Genomic DNA, 9540 nt, shown 5'->3' with positions numbered 1-9540 from the left:
CGATTGTTAGGTTGCTGATTAGGTCGTCCCTGGTTGCCAGTACCGGGTCAAGCAGTGCTTTGCCTCTCGTTGGCCTGTAGACTTCTTGAGTCAGATACAGCTCATCCACGCACGTGAGGAAGCTTTGCGACCATTCAGATTTGGCCGAGCGCTCTTCCCACAAGATGTCCGGGTAGTTGAAGTCCCCCATGACAACCATGGACTGGGAGTGTGCAGCTTTAGCCAACTCCCTGACGAACTTCTGGTCAATCTCTCGATTCTGGGAGGGAGGTCTGCAGTAGACTCCCACCACTGTATCTCCTGTGCTGTGTTCCCCATGGATTTTAACCCAGAGGGTCTCTAGTCATCCACCCTGGGTGCCGATGTCAGTTTGTAGGGATGCATAGCTCTCCTTGACAGAGAGAGCTATACCTCTGCCCCTTTTGTTCCCTCGATCCCTCCTGTACAGGGTATAGCCATCTATACCCATGGTCCAGTCATGGGTGGAGTCCCACCAGGTCTCCATTTTCCCTATGACATCGTAATTATTTGTGTTGAACAGGAGGACAAGTTCCTCCTGTTTATTCCCCAAGCTCCTGGCATTGGTGTACAGGCATGCAAGAGTCCCTTTGGGGGCCCTTGCCTTTCCTACAGCTCGCTCTAGGGCTGAGGCAGGGGTGGGCTCCCTTAAGTGCCTCTGCCTGCTGGCTTTGCAAGGGTTGCTCAGCGGGCCAGCAGTGGCGGTAGTCCCCACATCCCCTGGCGGGCTTAGTTTAAAGCTCAGTTGAGCAGGTCAGCCAGTCTGGCTGAGAAGAGCCTCCTCCCCAGCGGAGAGAGGTGGAGGCCATCTCTTCCCAGCAGCTCACTGCCTCTCTTGCCAAAGAGCAGGCTGTGGTCATGGAAGCCGAAGCCTTCCCGATGACACCAGCGCTGCAGTGTTTGGTTCACTACCTGGTTCCTCCTCTCCCTCCTCAGCCTGTAGCCCAAAACTGGAAGGATCAAGGAAAACACCACCTGCACCCCCAACCTGTTAAGCCCCGCTCCCAAATCCCTGTAGCGCCTCATGATCCGGCTGGGAGCACTCCAAGCCTTGCCCCGATGCCCACATGGATGAGGAGCATACAGTAGTGGTCAGTGGGCTGGAGGAGTTTAGGGATCTTCTCTGCAATGTCTCGGATACAGGCTCCCAGGAAGCAGCAGACTTCCCGGGCTGAGAGTTTGGGGTGGCAGATTGCCCCCTCTGTCCCCCTCAGGATAAAGTCTCCCACAACAAATGCTTTGCGTTTTGTCTTAGGGAGAGTAGGGGCGGTAGCTACAGTTGAGCCTGTGTTGCCTGTGGGAGCTGGCAACTTAGCAGGCTCTGCTGGGGCTGCAAGAGGTTCGTACCTGTTGCAAAGCTCCAGCGGGGGGGGGGGGCATTGGGGCTCTTGACCACTTTGGTCCAACCCTGTGGCTGGACAGAATGGGAGGTCCCCGGGCCCTCCCTTGCCCTGGAGGGAGACCGTGGTCTACCCTCTTTCTCCCGGGGGAGAAGGGCCTGGCAGTAGGAGTTGATTTGCTCACAGTCCGTGATGGTACGCAATCTCTGGACTGTGGCCTGGAGCTCCTCCAGCTGGCGCGCCAGAGACCCCAGTGGGAGCAGACCCCACAAGGGGAGGTGGCCATGCTCCCGGACCCCAGAGCCTGAAAAAGCGACAGGCAGCCTGCACAGCCGAGAGCCAGGGGCTCTGTCTGGGTGGAGGTCTCTGAGGTGCCAGAGAGCCGCAGACCCTGAGGCGACCTGAGGGGTGTGGCGTGTGCCCATCTGTGTCATGCCACTGGTGGGCTGGCTACGGCTGGGACTGGCTTCCCTAGGGGGGCTCACAGGCAGGGCCGTGGGCCCTCCCACTCACCCTCCTGTGTGAACTTTGCACTAACTCACGCGCTGGGCAGACAAGTGCGCCTGTTCGCGCAGCTCTGGTCACATGGCTCCCTGGGCGGCTAGACAAAATAGGGGTTGGGGCAGGGTGGGGCGAGACACTCCCAGATTCCTACTCAGCTGCCTCCCACAGCTGAGCTGGGCTAGTCCCCTCCCACCACGGGCCCTGCTTACCTCCGGCTGCTGTTGGGGATCGGTGGGGGGGGCTCCGTAGCAGTTGGGGGTTGCTGGGGGGCTTTGGGATGCACGGGTGCGATTGGCTTTCACCCATGCGTCTCACGCCGCTCCGTAAGCCTCTCTGCGGCTTTTTCCCTTTGGCAGGAGCTTTTAAACTATGCGGGCAGTAGGACTTTAAAAGTTCTTCCTCCCTGCCCCTTTCCCCTCCTTCTTAGTTTTTGTTTCCCTGCAAGCTCAGCTCTGAAACTCCAAAATTCTCTGAAACACTTCTGAAACGTCGCAGAGCCTTCCGTTCCAATTCGGATTCCGTGGTTCGGGTGCCAACATGGCCCGAAACACCTCCGAAATGAAACAGCTGATGAAATTTCACACAGCCCTACTAAGCAGCAAGGCAGAGTCTATCTGTAATTCTTTGAATGTAAAGAGCCAGATTCTCAGTTGGTGCAGACCAGCATAAGCTTTGATGAACCTAAGCTGGTTTACATCAGCCCAGAATCTGGTTTGCAGTGTGGGATACTGTACCTGCTCACTGGACACTCTCTAATATGAAGGATGGGTTGTCTCAGGAATGCAAGCTAAGCCATGCACTATTTATAATTGAAGAAAATAAATCCACTTATGGCTACCTGAAAGAATTCACTGTATTTTTACTTTCACTAAACTGAGTAAAACATAGTCCAATGACATTCACTCGTTAAGCCCCTGAATAAACAAAGCATTTAATGAGCAGCCTTCTCTGAAGAGACTTCTTTTATGATAAATATCTTGCTGAATTGATATTTATAAATAAAAAAGATTTTTTTTTGGACTGTATATATGCAGTCTTTTCCTTGACTAAGATTTTGGTTGATTTTAATTTGTGAGGTATTAAATAAGGCCAATATACATTTAGCACAGGGATGGTGGTTCTCTCCAAGTATTGGTGGTTTTTATCTGTTGTAGCTTCTCCTTCATACTTTGCTTTTCATCTTTTAAGATACTTTTGTTCTATTAGCTCATTCGGTCTTTCCACTCATCTGCTGGCTTCCAAAAAAAGAGAATTGTAAACTCTTGGCAGCCTCTTTTGGAGACTTAGAATAAATTGGAGGCTTATTAGAATCTTGTTTTTCACATGTTCAAGCTACTAGTACTATTATTTGTTTTGCTGCTGTTCCCAAGATAGGTGGATCTTCAAGTCATGTAGAAGGTGGCAAAAACTACCTACCCCTGGAGAGGAGAGTGAAGGTACCAAGATTCCATTTAGGTGGAAATAGCCTAATACCTCAAACCTGGAGGTAATCCAGCCACCTACAAATTGTACTTGTTGGGAGTGTAGAAAGGCCTTGCAAGATGGATCTGTAGAAGAAAATCATACTTTATATAAATAATGTGGTTTACCTGAGATTGTATCGCTGACTTCTTCAGCTGTACACTTATTCCTTTCCTTCTGATCACGTTTCTCTCTGACCTGTTCCAGGTTTGCTAGTCTCTGCTGTTCTTTGTGCCTATCCATCTCTGACATGGTTTGCATTTTCAGGTTTCTTCTCTGTTGTACAAGTTGCTTTGCTTTTGTTATCTGGCTCTGCTTCATGTCTTCCTGCTCAAGATGTTTCACCATCATTTCTCTCGAGAAGAGAAAAACCCTAGTGAATTAAATATTGCAGTGGACAACAGTTGGCGTTTCTGTAACAGCCCTCTTGCCCTCAGCATAAAGTGGAACCTAATGGAACTAATTTTATACAAGTATGAGCATTTAACATTTCCATGTTAACTGTTGCTGCCAAATTACATAACCTTTAATAGGAATTTTAGAACTATCCATTGTTGGCTTAATTCTCATCCCATCAAAGTCAGCATGAGATTGTTTATTACCTTTTGATGTATAAAAGTTAATATAATACTTAATGCATTTGAAAATCCTACCTTTAAAATTCTAGTTCCTTACAGCTGTATATTTTTAAAGAACACAGGATCTTTAGCTGGTACCTTTAACTACAAGGCAGAACTGTGCTTCAGCTGCCTTTGGGGGAGGGAGCAGTCACACTGACTTGCATCCACAACTCTCAAATATTTGGGGGGGCTGTCCTTTTAATCATTAATCATTTGGAGTTTAAGTGTGCTTTCTGTTACTGCCACCAGTGCTGCAAGTCATAGCACACTCATCCACAAATGAGGGAAGTCTCTTCATGTAGATACTTTCTAGTCTTTACGAACATGAGGTCCAACTTCCAAAACTTAAAGTACTATTTTACTGCAACTACTGATGCAGCAAAACTTATGCATCATGCAGGAGTTTATGTTCAAGTCCTGTCCATCTGCCTGTTTGCTCTTAAGTCATTTTGTCTGGAATCGGTAGAGGTATATATGATATGATCTACCATTAGCCACTAATGTATGGCATGCTAGGAGTTCAGCACTTGTATCAGATCTAAAAACAACAGTTTTTCTGTGCAATTACATCAGGTACGACAGAACAAAATGTGGCAGGTTTGTGCCCCGGGAGTGGCTGTGAATCCCCCTGGTGGCTGTGTGACCTCCGCCTGGATCAACCTCTACTACAGCCCTCACTTAATTACTCACCTGCCATACCTTGATCTTACTAGAGGTTAAACAAGGGAGGCTGCCCACAGCCCTTAGTGAACCTTAGTCCACTTTTAGTACCACTGAGTCCCTCCTGGACCCTCAACTGCCTTGATTTGACTCTTAAGCTCAATAGCCCCTCTTGGCTGGCCTGCGCACCTGCAGGGCCCCTCTAGCTTCAAGGGCTATATGTGTATCTATGCCCCTCTAAAGCAGCCGTAGCCTTAAGGGCTCAATGTGAGGCTCTGTTTCCTCCCCTACATCATGCCCCAAGCCTCATGGGTGTTCTTTCTCTTTGACACTAACTACTTTTACACTCAAACCCCTGACCCCCTACACAGTCTCCCTCTGAACTCTGGTCTCCCTCAGAAGTCTCCCTCACAGTCTCCCTCAGAAGTCCTGGTCCTGCACACAGCCCCTCCAGGCTCTCAGACCCCTGGTCCAGCATGCAGCCCTCTCCTCTGGGCTCTCAGACCCTCTAGAGTCCAGCTTAGCCTACTTGGGGCTCATGGGCCCTGTGGTCTGGGTCTAAGCCTTTCCTAAGCTGCTGAACACCTTACTTGGCCTCACTCCCAGTCTGTGGGCACCTGGATTACTGGCTCTCTAAATAGGCCTTGAGCCTGGCCACCACAGGGCTCAAGGCTAAACTCTCAGTGTAATTTAAATAAGAAGCATCTCAGCCTTCTGGCAGACACTTCAAACACTCTAGGGACTTAACATAAACAAAGGCCACTTGCCTGTAAAAGCCCAGTCCTTTTCACCCCAAGGAATTTGCCTCTGTTCTCAGGCCTGCAAAGTCATTCAAAAAAATTCATGTCCCTTAGGAGCCCTGCAGCCAGGAGCTCCTCACTTTGTGGTTGCTAGAGCAAGACTGCCTAATCAGTGCAGGCTTTGGGTTTACATAGCTCCAGCCTGAGCCCTCTTCTGGTCAGGTGAATCCCTCATTAGCTCTCCCCTGCCACCTGCAAGCAGCCTCATGGGCTGCCTCAGTGCCCTGATACAGATAATATATACATATTGTATATGTTTGATTGATTAAACTAGACATGTGGAAATAGGAAAAATGCCCAGTAATTACAACTGTTGGTTTCTTTTCAAAAAGTGCGCACTAGTGTGCAGAACAGGTCTTTGGCAAATAAACACCTTGTAAGTTTAGCATGTACAGTTTATCATGTGCTTTACTCGGGTATCAGAAGGTCCAGAGGAGAAAATAGCTGGCATCAGATATATAACCTGTGTAATGTACCCACGGATTTCCAATGCAGTGTGGCATCTGTGTTCAGCCTGGCATTCCCTTTCACGTTCCTCTTTCTGCTGCAGGACTTCCTGCTTCCTTTGCTGCTCTGTGCATGTGCTCTTGCAGTGTTGATTTTCTCCAAATTTCTCTAAAGGAGAGATGGCCTGTGTGTGATAGAAAGTAAACTTGACAACCAGGATTTTAGTCCATCTTATTTCTGACTTGCCGTATGCATTCTGTATCCTTTAGATCAATCTCATAGTATTCCTCAGTCTAAACTGTGTGCTGCTTTGAGGGGCGATATTCAAGAAAGGCTAAGGAATACAAGGTACCTGCAACTCTAAAAGGTGCATAAACTTCAGAAGGGCAGATCTTTAAGGTACCTGCAGAGTGAGATTAATACATTGCTGCCCAATGGAAGCAAAGACAAGAATAGCAGAGCTCTAGAAAACAGACACAATCCTTGTATTTTAATGCACATGAATTTCAGAGCTATCTATTGCCAGAAGCACATAAATCTTGTCATCTAGTCCACCTGCCATTGGCTTCAGCAGGCATTGAGATTATGCTCTAAGATCAATTTCTATTGATTGGATTATCTGGTTACAGATCCAGTTTTTAAATCAAGTACAGTGAGTTCAGATCCTTTCCAATTGTCTGGTATTGGGAAAGGACTTTCTTGCCCACTGTAGTTTTTTGGGGTGTATTTTTTGTGGGGGGATGGTTTTAGCAAGCCAAAGGGTAATACTAGGACCATATGATTCTCCAATCAATCTCCAGTACATTTACAGACTCTCTTCCTTTTAAGGATGGAATACACCTAATTACATTGCTGCTATACCTTAGATAAGCTTACCCCCAATGATGGTTTGAAGTTCTGGTGGATTAAGGCTTCCTTCATTGTGAGCTGTCTTCGGGGAGACTGTTCAGTAGATTGAAACATTGCACTCTGGTTGATTGCTGCAATAGGTGACACCTCCAAACAAATAGTTTTGGATTCCAATTTGTCCTTTGCCCATGTATTGCTAGGAACACAGATTCCTAAGGACACTGAAACAACAGGTAACATTGAAATGTTGTGTGTGAAAATAATTAAAAATATAGAGAGAAACATTCATTTAACAAGGAAGGAAAGTGCAATTTTGCTCTGAAATTGGCTGTAGCTCAGAGTAGTCACTAAGGATACAAAGGTAAACTATGGAGGGAGACCACTGGAATCCAGTTACCTCGCATGGTCTCAGTTAATAGTTTGAGTGGCTTTTCACCAGAAAAAAGTACTGAAAGAGGGGTTAATACCTGAGATGAGGGAGAAATGTTATGTGGGGGTGGGAGAAAATGCATGTGACATGCAAATCCTGCTTCTATACCAATTAAAGTCATGCTTAATGGAAACTCCAAAACAGGGTTTGTGGTTTTTTAATAAAGTAAGATTGCAAAAATTAAATTCATAACAAGTGTTGTTAGCATGATTTCCTCTGACTTTTTTGTTTTAAATTCCATGTAGCAGGAAAAGGGTGTGTGTCAGATTGTCTACTTGCTTCCTTTTCCTTTATCTGTGCACCACACAAACATGCAGTTTGGTTTATTTACTGACATAAATATACATATGCAGGTACATCTCTGTCACTCCTGTCAGAGAGATAGTCAAGCCCACCCTAAAAAAAGGACTACCAGATTGCCAAAGACATGGAAAGCTTTCAGCAAAGCAGCAGCCATTGAGAGCCACCCCAGGAGGGAATTGAGCTCTACCTGGACTCTGGGGAAGTGACTTGGGGTGGCTTCTCTTCCAGTATCTCCACTGAGGTTTCACATCATCTTTCAACGTGGACTTTTCAAAAAGGCTAGAATCTGTGTTAACAGCACTGTCCACCATCGTCCTCTTGGTTAAGCACATCTCTGAGTCACTTTCTGAATCAGAGGAGCTAGACGAGGAGGCAGCAGCACCAGCAGCAGCACCAGCACCAACAACTGCTGATTCTTCTTCTTTTGGAGCTTCCAATTCCAAAAGTTTCATACTGATACCGTTGTTGGGCTGTTTTTGTTCAGTGTCACTCAGAAGTAGTGGAGTCTTAGATGGTACAGGCCACCAGGTACTGAGTTTGGGATGGTGGTAGCAGATACATTGTGCATGTGCCAGTGAACAGCACGTACTATGGTAATGACAGTGGAAGGGGGTCCAGGTGATAGTGCATGGCCACCTGCATGTAGTAAGCCTATCTAAAGTGTATGCATGAACAGGAGTTTTCAGAAGTCTGTGACGCCAATTGCAACAGCTAGTGCTCTGGAGGGCTTCCATGAGCTTTAAACTGCTGGTGAAGGGCATGTGGATCATATCTATAATCCTATCCCACAAATTTGGTGGAATCCATAAGGCCACACCTAGTGGTACTTTCACTTTCTTGCCATTCCAGAAATGGACTGTAATTTCTTCATCCTCTGAGGCTATTGAAAAGAAAAGGTAACATTCCATTAAAAAGTGTTTGAACAGGTTAGTGAAACTTAACCTTCGCTATCTACCTTTGTACACTAGAACAGGAATGCCAGCATGCTCTAACACCGTTTCCAAACTTTTGGTATCTGGGGCCAACTTGTTTGCTGGTTTAAAGTTGGCAGTACAGTTCACTCTTAATACCCAAAAAGCTAAATACTTGTAATATATATATTTCAAAGAATATAACATATTCCATTCCCCTGTTATAGGAAATCATACCAGTGTTGAAATGTACTGTTAAAAAATGACACCAAAATAAAAAGCTGTGCCCTGCTCTTTCCACTGTCCATGACTCCCGATCTGTATGTCAGGGGGCAAGGACAGCTCCTTCTGCTGAGGTGGCTCTTGCAGGGTCTTACATGCCAGTGACCACCCGAATGGCTCTTCCTGCCAGCCCCAGGAGCATGGGAGGGATGGAGGCGATGAGCTGAACTGCAAATTGCAGCTCCATCTGTGCATCCACCCACCTGCCTGCACACAGCAGAGCATGTTGCTGGGGGGGTGGGGACTGCCTGGGGGTGGCCCGGGGTAGGGGTGTGCAGCAGCAGTGGCAGCAGTCTTCAGAGGAGCAGGGGCAGGCACAGGGTGCTAGGCTGGGGAGGACAGCATTTAGGTCCTCACAAAGGGAGATCTTCCAGTACATGTCTGTCTCCTGCGGCACAGCCTTTGGGAATCACTGCTCTAAAATTTCATTACACACTGGGAGATACTGTGGCACTTGTTGAACTGCCAGTGTTACCTAGTGAAATGCAAGCAAATGTTAATTGTCTGAATAACTTCTGACAACATAGCCAAACATAGCAGTCAGAATCTAATGACATTTTATACCAACATTTTGATAAACTGATAGGGCCCAGTTGCCAAGCCTGGCTGAATCACAAGACTGTGTAATATCTCACATTTGGCTGTTCAGATCACCATGTTGATGCAGAAACGAGTGCTATGAGCATTCTTACATGGGCCATCCTCTTACACTTGCCCTGCTTGGTATATGGGGCCTCCACACCGTTAGAGACTTAATGGTGGGAGTCTACTACAGACCTCCCAACCAGGGTGAGGAGCTCGACCAGGATTTCTTGGGTCAGCTCACAGAGGTAGTGAAGGCTAAGGATGTGGTAATCATGGGGGACCTGAACTTCCCGGACATCTGCTGGGAAGAGCAGTCAGCCAGGTCTGAAC

At 47.1% G+C, this 9540-nt stretch overlaps 1 protein-coding gene across 5 annotated transcripts in view; it reads right to left on the bottom strand.

The window, feature by feature from the left end:
- CUNH11orf16 (chromosome unknown C11orf16 homolog) overlaps positions 1 to 9540 on the bottom strand; it is a 25699-nt gene that overhangs the window by 9076 nt on the left and 7083 nt on the right. Inside the window, exons 5-9 of one of the 5 annotated variants that reach the window (XR_002097767.1) lie at positions 7620 to 8312; positions 6727 to 6911; positions 5880 to 6034; positions 4040 to 4396; positions 3452 to 3678 (exon numbers count right to left, since the gene is read on the bottom strand). Coding sequence is in view for 2 of the 5 variants with exons in the window: in XM_019519601.1 (XP_019375146.1) it covers positions 5786 to 6034; positions 6727 to 6911; positions 7620 to 8312 (1127 nt within the window). In the remaining 3 variants the exon portion in view is untranslated. Of the gene's footprint in view, positions 1 to 3451; positions 3679 to 3903; positions 4397 to 5780; positions 6035 to 6726; positions 6912 to 7619; positions 8313 to 9540 lie in introns of those variants that run through there. The other 4 variants (XR_002097768.1, XR_002097769.1, XM_019519602.1 and 1 more) reach the window with 4 other exon arrangements.

Source organism: Gavialis gangeticus, unplaced genomic scaffold (genome assembly GCF_001723915.1).
Source record: "Gavialis gangeticus isolate Ggan-Ray unplaced genomic scaffold, GavGan_comp1, whole genome shotgun sequence".
In the NCBI taxonomy this organism is placed as follows: domain Eukaryota; kingdom Metazoa; phylum Chordata; order Crocodylia; family Gavialidae; genus Gavialis; species Gavialis gangeticus.
Note: the sequence above shows the minus strand (reverse complement) of the source record. Positions and strands in the feature narration are given on the sequence as shown.